This window comes from Panicum hallii, chromosome 3, assembly GCF_002211085.1.
Source record: "Panicum hallii strain FIL2 chromosome 3, PHallii_v3.1, whole genome shotgun sequence".
NCBI classification, from domain to species: Eukaryota; Viridiplantae; Streptophyta; class Magnoliopsida; order Poales; family Poaceae; genus Panicum; species Panicum hallii.
In genome coordinates, this window is record NC_038044.1 from 19382657 (window position 1) to 19404825 (window position 22169).

At 45.7% G+C, this 22169-nt stretch overlaps 1 protein-coding gene and 1 non-coding gene across 2 annotated transcripts; one reads left to right on the forward strand and one right to left on the reverse strand.

Moving 5' to 3' along the window:
• Window positions 1–2710: 2710 nt before the first annotated feature.
• LOC112888230 lies at window positions 2711–2818 on the reverse strand. The gene has a single exon (XR_003227769.1). It is a non-coding gene; the product is annotated as a small nucleolar RNA R71 (small nucleolar RNA).
• A 17287-nt stretch (window positions 2819–20105) lies between these two features.
• On the forward strand, window positions 20106–22125 carry LOC112885318 (transcription termination factor MTERF4, chloroplastic-like). Its single transcript, XM_025950961.1, has 2 exons — window positions 20106–21357; window positions 21486–22125. Exon 1 carries the CDS (start codon window positions 20106–20108, stop codon window positions 21339–21341), a length of 1236 nt encoding a protein of 411 aa, XP_025806746.1. The 3' UTR covers window positions 21342–21357; window positions 21486–22125.
• Window positions 22126–22169: the final 44 nt, after the last annotated feature.

Consider the following 22169-nt stretch of genomic DNA (forward strand, 5'->3'; position numbering starts at 1 on the left):
CATATCGCATTGTTGCTGCGGGCAGATATATTTCTTGCCACCTCCCAGCCCACCCCAACCTAATATAATCTAGAAAAACTATTCCACAAATATGTACATAATTTGCCTAGAAAATTTTTCAAAACTGCACGCATGAACAGTGGACAAAAAAATAGAAAACACAACTAGAAAAAGGTGCGTGGCTGTTGACGGCCATTATTTCCCATTTTGACCGTCAACTTCTCGGGAATAAATTGAGCCTTGCACTATGTTCCATACATATTTTACCTAATTCTAACAAATTCCACAAGTTTTGGTAATTTAAGATGTTTTGCAGAATTATGCTCAGAATATGCAAGAAATAACACTAAATGGAGCATCTACAATGATGGTGAAACATGGATATAAGATGATACTATTATAAACATTGTCAAATACCAAATTCAACATTGCCATGTTGAAGAGCTCATCGAGATGATCGAATTGGACACTTGGATCACCCAATTTGGAGTCTGGACGCAAAAGTTATGCAAATTACAAATTCCAGACTCGTGTTGTGCAGAGGCTGCAGGCCGGCCGGGCTCACCTTGGCCGGCCGGCCCGACACCTTTGCCAAACACATCTTGCCTTGCCACAAGACCATTAGGGACCCTCCAATGAACCCCTATGCACTGGACATACAAGCAAATACAAAAGATATGACCGAAAGGTCTAGCACATGGATTAAAGGACCCATTTGCAGCACTTACCGAAATCTTTTGGCCCGGAGCACCACCATGGACTTTATGCACCCTTTGATCAAGATGTCGGTGAAACGGAGGGCAGCGAAGTGCCAACTCCAGGACGGCCGGCCTAGGGGAGGCCGGCCGGCCTACAATTTTCAACGTTGAAGCCAAGCAACCTACACCGACATCTAGAGAACATCAGAAGCGTCCACGAGAAGGTCGGCGCCAAACGGAGAAAATCCCAGACCGGCTGGCCTAGGGGAGGCCAGCCGGCCCCACTTTGTAGTGTCTCGGCCTCATCTTCGCGTGGAAGCTGCGTCAACCGACCCTCTTGCGTACAACTGACGCCTCGGCCAAATACCGACCTCTAGCTAGTATAAATAGAGAGCAACACACTCACTCTAAACACACACCAAGGAGTTCTCTCTTCTCTCACTTTTACTTTCTAGAGTAGGTTAGGTGGTCTGGGAGTTAGAGTCGAGTCGAGCTTGTTTCGGGATTCCGGAGTCGTCATCGGAAGTCGGTATAAGCTCTTGTATCTTTTCCTTTGATATTTATCAATATAAGTTATCTTCTTTTTCTTTTCGAGTCAGCTTTACTTTCCACATTTATTTACCATTCCAAGTTATCTTACTTTTGTGTGGAAGTAATTGCTCTAGCTTAAGCTTTGTATCTTTCTTGTTTATCAGGATCTTACCTTGCGGGTTTTCTCACCCGGACTAGGGAACTCAAGTTAGGTCCCTAGATTGTGGGGGATTTCCCTTGTACGCGACAAGAGAAATCCTAACACCGAGTACGGACGTGGTGTCCAAGCTTAGTGTTAGCTATAAAGTGTGTTCCACCCCACGGTACCGTTGTGGTAGGCGGCAGGTGGTGACAGCCCTGTCCGTCTCTTGTAGTCCACCACGTTCGAGTACTTTCATATCAGTAGTGCCGATTGTTGTTGGACTCCCTTCTCACCCCAGTTTGTGTCCTTCCCTGAGGCCGCCGAAGTAAGCTATACGTTCCCGATAACTAGTTAATTAGAAGCAAGGTTTAATCTAGAGAGGCTAGCTTGATAGTTTAAAAGTGTTTTAGGAGTCTTTCTCGCTCGTTGTCCTCCCAGCTGCTTACCTCTCTAAGGATTAGAGTCTCCTGTGTCAGACGGTCATCGTTGGCCATTATCTTATCTATCATATCAGGCTTACCCCTACTAAGTTAGTCGGTTGATATCTCTAGTAAAGTTTCTCATTCGATTCTTCAATACTCTTTATCATAGTGCTTCCCTAAGGAAATTACGATACCCTGGAATACTCCAAGGTGAAGTGCTACAGCGGTGATTTTGTGCGCTTGCGAAATCCATATTCTATTGAGCATAAGAAACACCACCAAGCATTTCTGGTGCCGTTGCCAGCGAAGCAATTGGCTAAAGGTATCGTTGAATAGTTTGATAAAATTTACTGATTTATCACCGCTATTTTTAGCGGGATTACCATTGCTCTCGGATATCTGTGATTTCTGCAGAGCAGTGCAGGACTAGTTTTGATCTACCATATCACTTCATCTCAGATCCAGAAGAATTGGGTGATTTGTTTGACGCATAGTCGTCCTACCAGAAGAAACTTTCCAGGATCAAGGTTTGACAACACCAGCTTCAATACCCATGGCTCAGAAGACACTTCGCCAATTCTCAGTCCCGTCCAATAGCCATATCCCTACTGGACTGACCAATGACCAAGGCACTAATGGCTTTGAGATAAAGATTGGTCTTGTCAACGTGGTCCAAGTAAGTACCTTCTGTGGAAAGGCATCAGAGGATGCCAATGCTCATCTTCAGAATTTTCTGGAAGTGAGTAGCATAATCAACCCAAAAGACACTTTGATGGATAACATTAGTCTTCGACTGTTCCCATTCTCTTTGCTTGGGTGAGCAAAGATGTGGTTCTATGCCTACAAGGAAGTATTCGACACTTGGGATGTGTGCTCCAATGCTTTTCTGGTCAAGTACTTTCTGGTGGGAAAAACTAATGCCCTCAAAACAGGATTACCAGTTTTCAACAACTCTAGGATGAAATAGTCCCAGAAGCCTGGGAACGTCTTCAAGAATACATTGCAGCATGCCCACACCACGGCATGGAAGAATGGCTTATCATTCAGAACTCCTTCCATGGCCTGAACCAGCGATCACAAGATCACATGGACGCAGCAGCGGGAGGAGCATTCCTCTCCCTCGATGTTGCAGGAGCTAAAGTGCTCATCAACAAGGTTGTTTCCAACCAGAGTTGGAAGGCAGATAGGCAGCCAGCCCATGCAAAAGGAATACATGAATTCGACAGTGTCGATAGGCTGGTGGCCAAGATGGATCTTCTCATGAAAAAGCTGAAATCTCCACACCAGGAGGTTAACCAGACTGAGTCTCGGATGACATGTGAGAAATGTAGCAATACTGGACACTCGGGCAAATCTTGCCCGTTCACTCCTTTTGGCGATCAGAAAGGCCACGGCGGCCAGTGGGTGGCGCGCAGGCAAGGCAGGTCAGTGACTCGGATTCACACGGCGCGGTCCTCACACGCGCGCTCTTCTACCAGCATCGCTGATGACGCTCCCCGACGCTGAGCCCGACGCCCCGAGCCCGAGCTGAAGACCGAGACGAATCGTGCACCACCGGCATACCGGCACCGAGGCACAGAACCGGTGAGCACCATGGATTACAACTCCGGAGGTGGAGGAAACTTCCACATGGTGTGCGAGTACTGCTGCGTCGGCGCCGAATGCAGCGCCGAAGACGACGGCGGCGGCTTGTTCGTATGCCCAACGTACTATGCCGTCCACACCTCGATGCAGGCCCCCGCCGCCAACCACGACATCCCCGGCGCCGCGTCCAGCGACATCGCGGGGCTGCGGGACAAGCGCCGGCGCGTCGGTGGAGCCGGAGGACTTGCCGGCGCGGGTGCCGGGGCTCCAGGTGATAACCCTGCTGCAGCGGCAGCTGGACCTGGTGGTGCTGATGGAGCTGCACCGGTCGGGCGTTGCGGGTCAGGCTATGACACGTTGTACAAATCAACTTTTAGAAAATAATAATAAAATTCTTGAAAACAGCAAAATAAAAACATATTTCAACCAACCGGCCACTACCAGAAGCCCCTCTACTACCGAGGTGCAATTTTTTTGATGAAATATGCAACCGAGATTCGAACTGCTTATCTCAAACCTCGTATATACTCTTCTCTCCACTATACTATGCAGTCACTTGTAAGGAAAAAATCCTGTTCCCGTCCGTCCGTATTTCTATATTTGTTCCATATTTGCAGCTAAACGAAAATGGGATGGAAAGTTCTAAAAACGGTACGGGAATTGGAACAGGGTCATAGTTACGATTCTACCAGATATGTCTTTTTTATCGGCTCCTACCAACAAAGGCTCCCTATATAGCAATCTAAAAATAACATATTCTATTGATCGATGGAATGGGGCACTTTGGGGATACGGCTTCCTCTACAGAAACAACGATACCCCTCTACCCCTCGGCAATAGTTCCTATACGGGATGGGATACAGGAGAGGGTATATCCTGCCCGTATTTTCGAGATTCCATTTTCGATCAGGATGAACCCGTATTCATCCATTTTTAATTTATACGGGATAGGCCAAATAACTTAGCCGAGTTACCAGTCCAGCCCAACATTCGAACAGGCCCAAGACGCCCATTATCCACATTACAATGCCCTCAAACCCTAACTCCTAGCCCCAGATGATGTGAACTAGTGTTTCTGATCTTCCGAAAGGTTCCGTTAATTCTCGATTTGGTGGAGTCGCGACACAATTCGACCCGGCTTCTGAACAACACATTCCGAACCCCGCAATCGCACCACCACGTCTCCTTAGGTTATCGGCCGGTGTTGCATGGCCGATCTTGCCAAGAAGGCTAATACTTGCCTGCGAATCGAAAAACACAAGCAAGAACAAGGAAGAATGCAACCAAAATTGCAAATGTATGATATACTCATGAAGTTGGGGTCTCACAAACCGATGAACGGCAAAATTGTTCTTGACAGAATAATCTAAGCAAAATCCAAACCCTAACTTGGGTGACTCTACTGAATATAAAGTGCTTAGGGACGTGCAAGACCCCTGGACGTACCCCTAATAGGCTCCAATACGATACACGGGCCAACAATCCAAAAGACGGCGGTGCAACACGGAGACAGATTCTGGACGTCCACCAGATTCAACGATTCCTGTTGACTCAGGCATCATTTGGTTGCGGGCCTGGTGCCATTGGAAGCTCTATGAAAATATCTTTCCAACCATATATGGAACGTCGAAATCAAACTCCATATGTGGTCTGGGCGTCCAATCTAAGGCAGACTGTTCCTGGACTCCGAGGTGCACTATTGGGCCTCCAAGTGTCCTAAACGTCTCTTGCTGGCCTTGTCCAACTCCAAACTCCTCTCCACACATTCTCTGGTTCTCTCCTTCGTTCCTAATCATAATATAATCATTAAATAGTAATCTATTCTCAAAATCATAAAAGGAAGTGCTTAGGAACGAGCTCACCTCTAAATTCAATTGCCGCGCGCGAGCTCTAGTGATTGGACCTTGAATGTCCAGCGGAGTGTTGTGTGCATCCGAAGGAGTGACGTCCTCATCATCCTCCCCGTCTTAAATTGAAGTCGTCCTTGACTCAAGCGCATCTTCTTCCCCAAGTAAAGCCTCAAATCTGAAATGTTAAAGATAGGAATAACTCCGAACTCGGGAGACAACTCAAATTTATATGCATTATTATTAATCTTCTCAACTATTTTGAAAGAACCATCAGCTCTAGGCATTAACTTTGACATCCTCAAATCTGTAAAACGATTCTTTCTCAAGTGCAACCACACTAAATCACCCTGTTCAAGTTTAACTTCTCTTTTACTTTTACTACCAGCTACTCTATATTTTTCAGTCATCTTTTCAATGTTGTGCTTAGTTATTTCATGCATTTTTAAAATAAAATCAGCATGTTCTTTAGCATCACTATGAATTCTCTCACTAGTAGCTAAAGGTAGAATATCAAAGGAGCACGGGATTAAAACCATACACTACCTGAAAAGGACTTACCTTTATGGTAGAATACGTTGCCCGATTGTATGAAAATTCCACATGAGGTAAACATTCTTCCCACATCCTTAAATTCTTCTTCAAAACAGCCCGCAACAGAGCGCCTAAAGTGCGGTTCACCACCTCTGTTAGACCATCAGTTTGTGGATGACAAAGTGGTAGAAAGTAACAATTTTGTACCCAACTTGTTCCACAAAGTACGCCAAAAGTGACTCAAAAATTTTGCATCATGATCTGAAACAATAGTAGCAGGCATACCATGCAAATGTACAATCTCTTTGGAAAAAGTCAGCAATATGAATAGCATCATCACTTTTATGATATGGTATAAACTTAGAAATCGATCCACAATAACAAAAATGTTTTCCCTCCACCTGTTAGTCCTAAGCAATCCCAACACAAAGTCCATAGAAATATATGCCCAAGGAATAGAAGGAACAGGAAGAGGCATGTATAAACCATGTGGATTCAACCGAGTCTTAGCTTTTTGACATGTCGTGCAGCAAGCAATGAACTGCTCAACATCTCTCCTCATCTTGGGCCAAAAGAAGTGTGAGGCCAAAACATCCTCCGTCTTCTTAGCTCCAAAATATCCCATCAATCTTCCTCCATGCACTTCGTATATTAACAAAAGATGAACGGAACCAACTGGAATGCATAGGCGGTTAGCTCTAAACACAAATCCATCATTGATCACAAACTTGTTCCATGTACATCCCTCTTTACAATTCAGCAACACATCTGATCAAGCGCATATTGGTCTTTTATTGATTCTAAGTCCAAAAATCCTACAATCAAGTTGGGACAACAATGTATATCGTCTAGACAAAGCATCGACAATCACATTATCCTTCCCTTTCTTGTGTTCGATGATGTAAGGAAACGACTCAACAAATTTAACCTATTTAGCATGTCTATGGTTCAGATTGTTTTATAAACGAAGATACTTGAGCGATTCCTAATCAGAATGTATAACAAATTCTTTAGACCACAAATAATGACGCCACATCTCTAAAGAACGTACAAGAGCATACAAATCCTTATCATAGGTAGAATAATTAAGAACAGAACCGTGCAATTTCTCTCTAAAGTATGCAACAGGTTTACCATCATGCATCAAAACACCACCAATGCCCACTCCACTAGCATCACATGCAAGCTCAAAAGTCTTACCAAAATTTGGAAGTTGCAGCAATGGCACGTGCATAAGCTTGACCTTAAAAGTGGCAAAGGGCTCCTCTTGTGCTTTTCTCCAATGAAACACCATAACTTTCTTCATCAACTCGTGCAACAGCGCAGCAATGGTGCTAAAATCTTTGGCAAAGTGGCGACAGAAACCTGCAAAACCGAGAAAACTTCTCACCTGTGTGATGGTTTGGGGTAGCGGCCAGCTCTCAATGACTTCAATTTTCTTCTCATCCACCTCAATTCCCTGTGGAGTAACAATATAGCCAAGGAAAGAAACTCTATCGGTGCAAAAGATGCACTTCTCAAGGTTAGCAAACAAACGTGCACGTCTCAAAGCATTAAAACAGCACGTAAATAATCCATATATTCAACCAAAGACTTGTTGTAAATTAATATATCATCAAAGTAAACCACCACAAATCGACCAATGAAGGCCCTTAAAACCTCATTCATCAAACATATGAAAGTACTAGGTGCATTAGTTAAATTGAAAGACATTACTAGCCACGCATACAACCCGAATTTGGTTTTAAAAGTTATTTTTCATTTATCTACAAGTTTCATCCTTATTTGGTGGTAACCACTACGCAAGTTAATCTTTGTGAAAATTATAGAGCCACATAATTCATCAAGCATGTCGTCTAGCCTACGAATAGGATGACGATGTCGAATTGTAATATTATTGATAGCTCTACAATCAACACACATACGCCAAGTAACATCTTTCTTAGAAACCAAAAGTACAGGAACAACACAAGGACTAAGGCTCTCATATACATACCCACGGTCCAAAAGGCCTTGAACTTGTCGCTGAATTTTCTTAGTCTCCTAGGGGTTGGTTCTGTAAACAGTACGGTTTGGCAAATTGGCTCCCGGAATTAAATCAATTTGGTGCTCTATCCCTCTCATAGGTGGTAGCCCCGGGGTATCTCAGCTAGAAAGATGTCCTCATACTCCTGCTAAATCTTAGTGACAGTAGGAGGCAAAGAGCTAGCAATATCATCAAGTGAAAACAAGACTCGTTTGCATATCAAAGCATAGCATACATCATCATCAGAAATTTCAGTAAGGTCACATTTTGTTGCAAGCATAACTCCCTCCTTTAATTTAATTCCCTCGGACTTTGAATTAGGTGGGGGCTTCTCCTTTTTAGGTGGGAAAATAGAATTAGCAACTTGTTGGTTTTTAGATTTAACATTGTTCGAATTAACAGCCTCTTTGCTTATCAGCTTGTACAATTTCATCAGGGGTCAAAGGAACCAAAGTATTTTTTTTCCTTTATTAATAAAAGTGTATTTATTACTCCTACCATGGTGTATAGCATCACTATCATGTTCCCAAGGATGACCCAACAAAATTGAATAAGTTTGCATAGGTACCACATGACAATCAACAAAATCAGCATAGGCACCAATAGAAAAAGAAACTCTGCAAGTTTTTATTACCTTAGCTTTTCCAGAATCATTAAACCACTGAATATGGTATGGATGTGGATGCAGTCATATGGTCAAGCAAAGTTTCTTTACCAAATATGAACTCAGCAAGTTTTGCAGCTTCCTCCATCAATAATCACACGTGCACGATGGTTCTTGATGACGAAAAAAATCTAGAACAAGCTGTGGCGCTTTAGGCTCTCAGACGGTGGCGCAAAGGATGTCCAAACAGTGGTCTTGTTTTGTTGCTCATGTCCCTGCAATTCCTTCTCTGCAAGCATAGCACACTGGAACAACCGGTTAATAGTATTAAATTCTTTATAGTCAACAATATCCTGAATTTTCCACCTCAAACCAGAATAGAACCAACAAACAGAATTCTCGGTTCCCTCCACTATGCTACAATGCATTAAACCTTTTTGAAGCTCACCATAGTAGTCCTGCACAGATTTATCTCCCTGCTCTAAGCGCATCAATTTCTTACGCAGGTCTCTAGTATAAGATCGTGGAACAAATCTATCAGGCACAGCAACCTTAAGTTCTTCCCATATACTAGTTGAAGTGCCCTCTGCAGCTAAACCAGCCCACCAAATGATTGCAGTCTTTAAATTCACTAGTGGCTTATCTAACTCTATGTTGCTCAGGAACAAGGTGGGCACTAAATTTTTGCTCTACTGTCATCTCCCAATCAAGGTATTCTTCAGCATCATAATGTCCCGAAAAAGTAGGTATGGTAAATTTAATCTTAGCATAAGGATCATCGGGAACACGATTATGATTACCAGTACCGCCCATACCTACGGTGTTATTGCGAAGACGATGTCGCAGCCGCGCTTGTCGTGTAGCTACGTGATCTATATTACCATGGGCATCATACACCTCATCCTCGGGGTGTCCGGTGTCTTCATAGGTCGGTTGACGAGTTTCCAACGCAGCAATCCTGTCAGCTAGCGTGGATACCCTCCTGTCCAACCTCTCAATGATGTTGCCGAGCTTGAGTTTAATGAATGCGTCGGTGATGGCCTTGAAGACCGTCTCCTTCATATCTTTCTGAGCATTGTCTACAACAGACTGTAGTTGCTCTTGGCTGACACACTCATTGAAGTTCTCAGGAGTGTTATTTTCATCGTCATCTAGTATTGTAGACATAAGAACAGCAACAAACAATAAAGGTTATCCCTAATAATCTACTATGCAGCGGTAGTGGTGCCTCTCAATCAACACAGAAAAAGAAAACACATTACCAAGCTCTTACAAGATTCTTACCAGCAAGACAAAGGATACCTGGGAGATGTATCCCACGAAGTAGTATGTGGAGCTATAGGAAGGCCAAGTATACGAGTGGAACACAATTCAATAACAGATAGCAATGCTAAATAAAAGTCCGAATTGCCTGTCCTTAGTTGCTGGTCTACTCGTATCCTTATAACAGTAGTGTCAACAAACAAGGAGCAAGAAAGAAACAATGAAGATCAGCAACGATACGATATGAGCAAGTATTCAGCAGCGCACACGATATCAACAAGTGTATCCTCTCTATGTGCCTCCTATTTTATTTTTTAGCACCAGTAGAAATTAATTTTTTTCTTTTTTATTTTATTTTTCTGATATTTTTTCTCAACCAGGAGCACGAGAATAGGACAACACCACAAAGTATCAGCTCAATCTAAGGTAAGATGTAATCTGTAGAAAATCATGAGCTTTCTTTAAATTGGATGCGCGAACTCCTAAGCAAAAATAGACAATCTTCTAAATTTTTTTGGAAATTCTGAAATCGCAACGAAAATTTGAAAAAAAAGAACGCCTCAATCGGAGTTCCGAGCGAAAAGTTATGCCTATTTTAAGGAGGATCCTCCGTATTAGATTTTTGTTAAGGTTGAAACTGGATCGGATGGATGAATATGGTGGCAGCGGATGTGGATCACACGATTGAACTCAGACATGAAGTAAACCAGCAACAAAAACACGAACTAGGACACAAACTCAACACTACGGGCTCTGAAAAATAGAATTATGCAAAGGCTAAACAAGGTCTGGGACAGGGAAAACCTAACGACTAAAATTTTTTGGCTTTTCTGTGGACTCTAGGACGAAAGCAAAAAAACAGGAACTAGGTTAAGAGTGAACCTGACGGTGAACCAGAACCTCTGATTACCAACTGATGTGAACTAGGATTTCCGATCTTCTGAAAGATTTGTTAACTCTCGATTTGGTGGAGTCGCGACACAATTCGATCTGGCTTCTAAACAACACGTTCCAAACCCCGCAATCTCAGCACCACGTCTTCTCAGGTTATCGGCCGGTGTTGCATGGCCGACCTCGTCAGGAAGGCTAATCCTTACCTGCGAATTGAAGAACACAAGTAAGAACAAGGAAGAATGCAACCAAAATTGCAGATGTATGATTAACTCACGAAGTTGTGGTCTCTCGAACCGACGAACGGCGAAGCTGTCCTTGACAGAATAATCTAAACAAACCCAAACCCTAACTTGGGTGACTCTACTGAATATAAAGTGTATAGGGATGTGCAAGATCCCAGGACGCACACCTAATGGGTTCCAATATGATACACGGGCCAACAGCCAAAAATACAGCGGCGCAGCACCGAGACAGATTCTGGAGGTCCGCTTGATTCGACGATTCCCGTTGACTCAGGCAAAATTTGGTCATGATCCTGGTGCTATTGGAAGCTGTATGAAAATATATTTCCAACCATATGTGGAACGTCGAAATCAGACTTCATATCTGGTCTGGACATCCAATCTAAGACAGACTGCTCCTAGACTCCAAAGTGGATTCGAAGCTGAGTTGTATTGGGCCTCCAAGGGTCCTGAACGTCCCTTGCTGGCCTTGTCTGACTCCAAGCTCCTCTCCACGTATCTCCTGGTCCTCTCCTTCATTCCTAATCATAATATAATCATTACGTAGTAATTTATTCTTAAAATTATAAAAGAAAGTGCTTAAGAACGAGCTCACCTCTAAATTCAATTGTCACGCGCAAGCTCTAGTGATTGGACCTTAAATGTCCAGCGGAATATTATATGCATCCGAATGAGTGATGTCCTCATCGTCATCCATCACGTCACGGACTCACCCCCAGCTCGTAGCACCCTCGCAGCCACCGCTCGCTGCCTGGCTGCCTACACCCCGCTTGCCCGCCGCCCGCCGCCCGCTCGTTGCTTCTTTTTCGCCTCTCCGGTCGCTCCCACCCCGCGCAGGCGCGCCTCGCCTAGTGCCTCTGGGTACCGCGGCCCCGCCCGACTCCAGCACCACGCAGGGGTGGCCGGCCGCCGTGCCAAATCGCTGCCCGCCAGTGGCCGGTGCTCCGGGCGTGACTGTTTGGATCTTTATGATTTTTTTCCTTGGCATTTCATTAGTGGTGATGTGATGTTGTGTTGGACTCATGGTTTGTGGATTATTTGTGTTGTGATAAACTATTACTATGCTGTTGAACTTGTTTGTTTATCTATCGTGCTGCCTTGCCTATGCTGCTATGTAGCAGCATGTCTGCTGGTTCGTGCTTTGAATGTGTAACGTGTAATGATATAGGTTCATGTCTTGTTACACCGAGGTGTGACGTGTAATCCTAGCGTAATTTTCCAGTTCCCGCCCGTTCCTGTTGTATTTCCGTTCGTATTTGTCTGTTTCCGTATACCCATCTATCCCGGTTCTCATCTTGTTTCCGGCTGTCCCGGTCCTGGTCCTGTTCCCGATGAAAAAAATATGGAACGGAAATGGGTAAGGGGTTTTCTCATCTTTTTCCGTCCGTTTTCATCCTTAGCCACCTATGCCTCTAAGAAGTACGCTATTCTTTTATATTAATTCTAAAATCGATTTGTAGAAGCGGATGACGCCATCGCTCACTCTTAGAAATCCATTCCACGAGCGGGTGCGTTACCCGCCCCTAAAAATATTTTTCTATTTTTTTCCAAAAATTCATTTAAATCTTTAAATATAGCAAAATTAAATAAAAAAGTGAACCTCTACATTATGGTTATCGTGAACTATAAATACAGAAAAAATATGGCAAATATAACTTCAGTTGTATGAGATACTATATAGTCGTAGCCATATGTAGGGTACAACTATTAAATTATTTTGTGATCCTAATCGGTTTTTAAAAAATAATGTATAAACTATAAAATTTTAGATCTTACCACAACAACTTTGATATGGAACTACTCTACGTATGAGATTGTTTGAAAAAATTAAAACTTCTAGCTATTGAAATTAGAGAAAGTATAATAATTTGTTGGACTATTAAATGACCTTAAATGAAAAGGTTATCAACTATAAAATTGTAGGTCTCGTCAACCTTTACAATTTTGGTATAAAGTATATGACTTCATCCGAGATTATATGAAAAAATTATAAATTTTTTTACATGGGACCATTTACAGGGGTGGGTCCCCTGAAAATCATTTTTTGGAACGGGTGACGCCACCATCCACTCTTAGAAATGCATTTTTAGGTGCGGGTGATGTCATCACCGCCCTAAAAATGGTGGCCATTTTCAGGGGCGGGTGACGTCACCCGCCCTTGTAAATTGCATTTTTAGAGGTGGGTGGATGGCGTGACCCGCACCTAAAATGATGGTCATTTATAGGGATGGGTGATGCCATCACCCGCTGTCGGTGTTTAACCGGCTGCCCACCGAGGGATATGCCCAAGGTGGTAAGTTTTAGGTGAGGAGACGCCGAGATCAGAAACTCGAAGGTGCAAGGAACACAAAACTTAGATATGTTCGGGCCGCGAGGTGCGTAATACCCTACGTCCTGTGTGGTGATTTGTATTGCCTTGGGTGTAGATGTTGTTGTGTTTTGAATGGGTCCCTGCCCCCCTTATATAACCGGGAGGTCAGGGTTATAAGAATCCTAGTCCAATACTAGATAAGGAATCGTAACCGAATACAACTCGAGTAGATTCCTTCTGTACCGACCAGCTTTATCTCTTATTCATACGAGATAAATAAGAGATAAATGAGATAAATAAGAGATAAGACGGGCTTTATCTCTTAAGCCTATCTAAACTACGTTATGTACACAGTCCCGTGGCCTCGGGTCTTACACCCGCCTCTTAAAATGCATTTCCAGGAGCGGGTGAATTGCTACAACAAACTTGCTCCATTTGCAGTAACGGGTTATGTTTTAGACTACCCTAGAAAAAAAATGAGACACCCCTACAAATTGTCTTTTAGTAGTATCACTTATTGAATAAGTGCTTCATGGTTCTCTACTCACTAAAAATGTTAGGAGGAAGCTTGCCACTCTCCAGCCAGAATGGATCCGTGGCACGTGGTAGCGTGGACAATCCATTCGTTGGGCAATAATTTGCTTCCTTGGCTAGGTCCGGTCCGGTTAGTTCTCGGCGTAGCGTGCACAAGAGTAGCTGGTTGGTGCGCCGCGACGCGAGCCGTGATCAGCTTTAGTACACGATGCATCGGTGCTGAAGGAGAGCTCTTGTTATTGATAGATCAACCGGCGTCCTAGACAATGAGATGGGATCAGATCATCTGCAACAGATTACTCATACCTCACACCTAAAACTCTCTCCATTAGGTGTGGTTGGCACATACTTGGGCCCCGCGTTGCCCTCCCCACGCGGGCGACTCGAGCGGCGGCTGGCCTTAGCCGTCGCCAGCCTTTTCCTCTCCCGTCGCACCGCCGCCAGAGCAGGCCGCCGGCAAGGCGGCACGGCTAGCCGGGATGGGGGCGGCGAGGCTCTCCCTCGCACTCAGCGGTGATGGCGGTGTGCATAGCACCAGGCCGGCGGGTCATGCCCTCGCGTGAGCGTGGGGCTTGGAGGGGTAGCCAGTCGCAGCTGCTGCGGCGGCGGGGGGGGGGGAGGGGGGAGGTCTCCTTCCTCCCTCGCTTTCCCCCTCCTCCTCACCCATGGCAGCAGTGGTGTCACGACTTGGGATGCTTTTGGAGCTCGGGCGGGCGGATCCGGTGCCTTGGAGGCCAGATCCGACGCCCCCGAGAGAGGAGGCGGCGCCCATGGTGACATTTGAAAAGACCGTGACACCCTAAGAGTGGGCTGAATTAGATATTCTAAAAACTAAGGCTCCAAGCACATATAAAAATCTATACCACAATCTATCTAGATGTGCATTAGGTTTTTCTATGTGTTGTTATCTCTACCGTACAAAAGTTTTGCACCCTAGGTTCCAACCCTACAAACTACACTTGGCAATTCTAGGAAATGTAAACACGGAATGTAAGTGTAAAGTAAGTGCGGAAGTAAATGAGGTAGATAAGGCAAACTCCCGGCGTGATGACTCGGCGATTTTTACTGAGGTATCGGAAAGCAATGCTTTCCACTAGTCCTCGTTGTTGGAGCCCCTCTCAAGGGAATGCCCGCGCAAGGGCATAAACTCCCCAGTCGAGTAACTCTGTAGGATAGCCGATGGGCCTTCCCACATGCAAGTGGGTCTCCGCCTAGCCTCTTCCGGATGCTCCCGCCGTCTACACTAGGTAGAGCTTCAACAAAACACTGAGGGCCTCTCCTCCCGCTCACAACTACCACGACCATTCCACAAACACGGTTGGAGGGTCTCGCACAAGCCCCGGATTTACAACTCTTGGTGCGCGCAGGCACCGAAAGCAAAGAGGTGTGCGAACCTCGCCTAACTCTAGGCTAACACCCAAAGCAATGCGCTAAGAGGCCTAAACTAGCACTAATCAAACCCTAAGACTTTTGCTAATTGCCTTAATCTTCTCTTGGACACTTTAGTGGATAGAGAACTTGAATATGTGTGGAACACAAGTCTACAACTTCTCCAAGCTCTAACACACTTGAAATAGCCCGGTGGAGGGTTATTTATAACCCCAACCAAACAAACTAGCCGTTGCTGCTTATGTTGCACACGCAGCATTGATAGATTAATTCAGTCAAGTATAATGATCATGACCGAATTGATCGGTAGTACATTTAGCACATGGACAATGGTAGTACATTTAGCACTTGGACAACGGTCACTGACTACTGATAGATTAATTCGGTCACTGCTGAAAAGCAGAGCACGGTATTAATCTATCATTCGTGTACTGAATTGAGATCGAGCTAGGCCCATGGATTAATTCGGTCATTATCATTTCACTGAGCATAGAATTAGTCAGTCATTCCAGTACCTTCTCCTTCTGCTGCCCATGATCACCGATTGATTCGGTGCAAGCTTCTTTTTGACCACCGAATTGATCTGTCATTGCAGTCCTTCTTCTATGGTCTTCAGCACCGACTAAATCGGTGCCCTCTTCATGGCACAACCGAACCTTACTGTCAATCAAGAAATATTTGCAGCAACAAACAACATCACCGACTAATTCGATCATGGTCATTGGAAGTGACCAAATTAATATGTTAGTGTAGTCTGAGTTTGCACAAGAACTAGGGACCACCGACTAATATTGTGGTCACTCTTCTCCCTGAGAGTATTAGTTGGTCAGTTGACAGTATTAATTGGTCAATTACATCTGCGCTTGTTTTTCTTTGTTTCTTCACAAATCTTTTCATACTTGATCATTTGAATGGCTTCCATTACATCCTTGGAATCTATAAACACCTTCAAAGGTATATCTTGACAAATACATTAGTCCTAATGGTTATGTTGTTATTCAATCACTAAAATCATAAATAACGGCAATGACGGCGGTGGCGGCAAGCTAGGGATCTGGCATCCTGGCGCAACGTTTGCGTTGAGGGCACCTTGGGCGAAAGCCTCGACAACAGTGACGCTCGTGGGTGCTGTTTCCCTGTTGAGAGCGTCATATCCCCCAGCACGTCTTACACGGGTGAAAACCCTATCCATTTCTTGGACGAGCGGCGGCAGCACTTTCGGTGTCGTTCCCTTCCTGAAGGTGTCACTATTGGAACCCGTCTCGGCCATGATGTCACTTCCGGTAGACAATCTACTCTTCTCGGCAACCGGTCGATGTGAGGAGATGGGACTAGTTGCGTGAAGTCGGAGCTGCTGCGTTGGGGCGTGGCTCAGCAACGATAACACGAGGTGAACCCCCCCCCCTCCCCCATGCGGCGCCTGGTTTTTCGCTTGGGAGGTCTGGCAAACGGCGGGGGCGGGGCGTGGGTCCTTAGCAGGAAGTCAGAGCTGCTCTTCTTGAGCTTGGCAACGATGACCTATCACAGCCTCTTGCTTCGGACCCGCTTGTTTTGGCATCGCTAGTCGTCTGGGATCGGCCCTGGGGAGTTGGAGCTGCTGACAGCTATGCAACCATGCTCGGCAACGATGACCTAGGGTTGTTGTGTGCTCTGCTGCGTCGCGTGGGTGGGTCAACCTTTGGGTGCCCAGTGTGGGCGCTTTGTTTGGTTACCCTTTCTTGTACATAAATTCTTTTATCTTAATTGAAAGGTAGAGCTCCTGCCATTATTTCAAAAAAAAAACTCTCTCGATTATTAATACTATTTTTATATTTTTGGTAATGATTGTTGCAGCGGACTAGAAAAATCCAATCACCAAGGATAGGGTAGAGGGATGATTTCTCTTCATTTAGGTGAGAGGGAGGTGTGTTTTGGTGATTACCAAAAAATTAGGTGGTGGGAATTAGATTGGTTCCGGCACCTCTAATCACTAAAATGTCATTTTTTTTGTATTCGAGAGAGGATGAGTAATCTGTTGGAGATCCTTTCATATTTTACTTTGTCGTCAATTCTTGTCCTTAGATTATCTCCAGCAGATTCCTCATCTTTCGTACCCTTTATATTTTCTCTCTCCATCATCAAAAATATTTTTTTATATTTAATGGAGCTAATGTTAAAGCACTTTACTCAAAGGATAGGAATGAGGAAAAAAATTCCTATATTTGAGTAAGAGAAAGGTGTATTTTGGTAATCACCAAAATTATTTTATATTATGAATGGAATTGGTAATACGTTGGAACACCTTCCATCATCTAAAGAATATTTTTTTGATATTGAAAAGATAGAATAATGATTTGTTGGAGATGCTCCGTACGTTGGTTGCTTGTGTTAGTCCAGCCAGGCTTACGATCTAAGCCAGGTTAGTGTAAGCCTGGCTTCAACTCTACAATATGTTATTGTTTTGATAAGCTCGTACTAGCTAGCTCTAGCTCAAGTTTGGTTGGCTGGCTATCAATGATACAGTGACCTTGCACACGGGTGAAGGTGAAGGTACCCCCGTCGAACGCCCTGCCCATCGTCTCTCCCTCGAACCAGCCTTCATCCCGCTTGGGCCCGCCTGCCGCGGCCGGCCGCCGCGACGGCGGTGAGCTCCTAGTCCGTTGTCATCTCGAACTTGGCGGCGGCGATGGGGCTGCCTTTGAGTAGTAGCAGCAGGCAGAAGTGGTGGAATTGCTTGCTGGTTGTGGATGGGTGCGGCGGTGAAGACATGGTCCTCCAGACCTCAATCGACAAAGCCAAGATTTCATGCTCAAATCGACATCCGCTACGATTGAATCGAAGTCCCGCATGGTGAAATCGAGCTCCGTTGCAACGAATTGGGCCAGCCGCGACCATGGGTAGGAGCAGCGCGAGATGCTGGTGGCCACGTGTGGGGGAGCGCCGAACCGGCCGCGAGCGGGGGAGCGCCGAGCCGGACGCGTGGGCGAGCTCCGCACGGAGCATTGAGCCGGCCGCGTGGGCGAGCTCTGCTGGTCGCGTCGAGCTGCCGCGCGGGCGCTCCGCCGGCGTGTGGGGGAGCGCTGCGGGCCACGCCGAGCCGGCTGCGTGGGCGAGCTCCGCCGGCGTGCGGGAGAGGGCCGCTGGCCGTGCCGCGTCGGCCGCGTGGGCAAGGTCTGCAGCTGGCGGGTGAGGGCCGTCGGCCGCGTGGGCGAGCTCCGCCGGCCGTGCGGGGATGCAGCGCGGGAGCGCCGCCGGCTGAGGACGAGCTCCACCGGCCGTAGGGAGCGCCGCCAGCCGCGCCGAGCCCGCCACGCGGGCGACCTCCTCCGGCGGCGGGGAGCACTTCCTCCATGGTGAGTACCGACAATGAGAAGATTAGGGTGGCCAACCTGGGCCCACCAAAATTGGCTAGTCGGGGCACAATGCAGGCTGCATAAACGGAGACACAGTTCGATTGCGTTCGCGGCTATGCACAACGTACCGGACCAAATGCATAACTGAAGCCTGGCTGAGGATCCTATTCAGCCTATCAAACAAACCAGCCATCACTATGAAAGCCTGACTAAATCGTAGTGCAGCCTACCAATCATAGCCTACCCCGCTCTCGAGAGCTAGCAACTCTACCATTGGGGCTATGTCTAGATATAGTAGTGCTAAATTTTATTCATTCACATTAAATATTTAATTGCTAATTAGAAGTATTAGAAGTATTAAACGTAAACTAATGATAAAACTAATTGCATACTGATTCGCTAATTCGTAAGATAAATTTATTAAACCTAATTAATCTATAATTAGTATATATCTTAGAGATTATACAATTATTATTAGTTCGTATTTAATCCTCCCATTTGGTATGGAAACATACGACATCGTACGGCTAAAATTTACCCCATTCATGCAAGCAGCCCTTCGAGTCTCTCTTGGACCGGGAGTTCTTTTTTTTTTGAAAGAAACGGGGAGCCAGTTTGCTGATGTCGATTCCAGTCACCGGCTGCGGTTTCCACAGTGTGCCACCCAAAGAATCTGAGAGGGGAAGAGATCGGGTGCACATGACCAGCCTGTGCACATGGTGCACATTTTGAATCAGAGCCATTGATTTCAAATCCAACAGCCCTCCTTCATCCCACCTCTCTCCTTGACGCTTTTGCAAAATTCCCCTCCCACCTCTCCTCCTCCAGGCCTTGAAAATTTAACGAAAAACCCCCTGACCGCTCAGCTCCTGGAACAGATCGGCGTACGTGCTTCCTGCTAACACAATAACAGCCCACATACACACATACTGCTCTAGTTAAGTTCAATGGAGCTATGATTTAAAAAGTTCAACATAGCTTAATCAATATTTAATAGCAGTCACACCACCAAAATAAAGTTCAAAAGATAGGCTAAATTCTAAAATAAAACAACAATAATTTATTAATGTGCTTCTTTAGTCACAATCTTGGAATTCTTTCCCTTGCGTGGCTTCGGCAATTCTTTTGCTCTCTTAATTCTTTTGCTCCTTCCCTTCAAACGAACATCAGTTGGTGGATGAATTTCAATTTGTTCTAAAAGTCTCATATTCTTGTTGAGGAGCTTGCACTGTGCTAGGCACAATTTGACTAAAAGAAGTCTCTATATTCATCACAGTTAAAAGCAAGAGATCCATACCTTCATTTGAACTCTTTACTCTTTGAATCAAATCTTCAACTTTGTTTCGTATCATTGCTATCTTTTTCGTTCTTTCCACCTCATTAGCATCCATGGATTTCTCCTCCAATATATTGCTTTTCTCGTCAAACACAGTCTCTCTAAGGGCACAAGAAAAATGGTGATCAGTACAATGTACAAACGATAATAATATAAGAAATAGAACACGTGATTAGTTTTACCTCTTGCATTTTGTCTCCCATCTTTTTAAAATAAAAAATGAAGTTCATAAAGTTTTTCACCTCTCAAAGTGAGAATAATATGGCTACATGGAATTCCTATTCTCTCAAACAGTTTGCGGTCAGGGGTTTTTTCGTTAAATTTCCAGGGCCTAGAGGAGGAGAGGTGGGAGGGGAATTTTGCAAAAGCGTCAAGGAGAGAGGTGGGATGAAGAAGGGCTGTTGGATTTGAAATTAATGGCTCTGATTCAAAATGTGCACCATGTGCACACCCGATCTCTTCCCCCTCCAGCGGCTCGCGGCGGCTCCTGCTCCTCATCCGCCGCCCCGGCGCCGCGGCGGCAGCCGGCGGCACGAATCCCCTCCAGCCCCGCGCCCTCATCGGTCACTACTATTCCCCTACGCCCCTCGCGAGATCCACCAATCTGGACACCGCCTCCTACCTCGTCGCCTCCGGCGGCCTCTCCCCCGCCGCCGCTGCCGTGGCTTCCCGCTGGGTCCGCGTCTGATCCACCGCCAAGGCCGACGCCGTCCTCGCCCTCCTGCGCCACCACGGCTTATCCGGCGCAAATCGCCCAGTTGCTTCGCGCGGCCCCGCATGTCCTACTCTCCGACCCCGACAAGATCATCCGACCTAAGCTCCGGTTCTTCGACTCCCTAGGCGTCGGCGCCACCGTCCTTGCCCAGTCGAACCTCATCACGCGCAGCCTCGACAAGTTCCTCGTACCCTGCGTCGAGTTCCTACGCGGCATCGTCGGCACGGACGCTAACCTCCGAACCGCCTTGACCCGTAGGCCGTGCTTCCTTGGTGGATTGAACCAGAGGAAGCTGCGCCCCGCCGTGGAAAATCTCCGCCGCCACGGCCTCTCGGATGAGGCCATATCGAAGCTAATCGTCCTTAATATGGGCGTCCTCGGCATGGCGCCCAACCGCATCGCCGTCATCTTTGAGGACCTTGAGGCGCTTGGCCTGCCCATCACGGACCCCCGCTTCGTCGGGTGCTTCGCTTGTATGAGTATGCTCAAGCGGGAGACAATTTGGCGTCGGATGGCGCTGTACCAGTGCTTTGGGCTTTCTCAGTGCCAGGTTGCCAGGGCAGTCATGACTCAGCCCCAGTTATTGAACCTTACAGATGGGAACATCCAGAGGAAGCTCCTCTTCTTCCAAGACGAGCTGAAGATCGCTCTGCCTCAGGTGATTGCATTGCCTAAAATCTTGACATTCAGCGTGGAGAAGAATATCCTCCCGAAATGTGCTGTGCTGAGCCTGCTAATGAGGGAATGGAAGATTCAGAGAAGCATAAATCTGCTTGGTAGTTTGGGTGTATCTGCCAAGGATTTCTCTGAGAGGTATGTGAAGAAGTATGAGAAGGATCTACCAGATGTTGTTAGGGCATATGAGGGGAAGCTAAAATTCGAAGGGTTCATGGCTCAGGATATTGAACCTTGCAGAAGCCAGGCACCAGTTTTTTAGGTTGAAATCGCTGTAGGTAAGGCAAATTCTTGTGTCAGGATAAATGGAGATGCTAGTTCTCATGCCACGATTATTCATGTATTGTTTAGCCATTGTGATCCTGCGTCGTTGGTGTATACAAATCACGCAAATGCTCTGTCTCAGGTGATTGCACATCCTAAAATCTTGACATTCAGCATGGATCCTCCCGAAATGCGCTGTTCTTAACGCGCTGATGAGGGAAGGGAAGATTTGCTGATTCGGGGAGACATCTGCACAGTCCTTTGGGTGCGTCTAGAAAGTTTTCACTGAAAGGTATGCGCAGCGCAGAAGTATAAGAAGGATGTGCCAGATGTTGTTAGGGCATGCAAGGGGAAGATTCAATTCAAAGGATTCTTGGATCAGGGTATTGAAATTCGCTAAAGCCTGGCACCAGTCTTCTAGGGTAAAGTCTCTGTTGGTAAGAATTGTGCTAGGATCAACCCTGATGCTAGTTCTCATGTCAGGATTATTCTACATAGTCTCACCATGTCACAATCTTACCCCATTTATTGACTAGCTGACTCTAGCTCTATAATTCTAGCTGTGTTTGTTCGGCGACTGTGATTTGCATTCATTGGTGAATACATATCACACATATGCTTCCATCATGTTGAAGGCAGCTTGATCTTTGTTCTCAACAAAAAAAAAAAGGAACATTTGCTTGTGGGGGTAACCGGTTATTAAATGCCTGTGTTGATCAGCCATATACTTCCAATATCTGTAAACATGTTAATGGTAATTAATCTCGATAATGTTATAATCAGATTTCTATGCTATTGTCAATAATTGTGATATCCTTGATTTGTT

Bases quoted from the DNA above. Each gene is read 5' to 3' on its own strand.
- LOC112885318 (XM_025950961.1), top strand. From the start codon at position 20,106: ATGGCTCTGATTCAAAATGTGCACCATGTGCACACCCGATCTCTTCCC.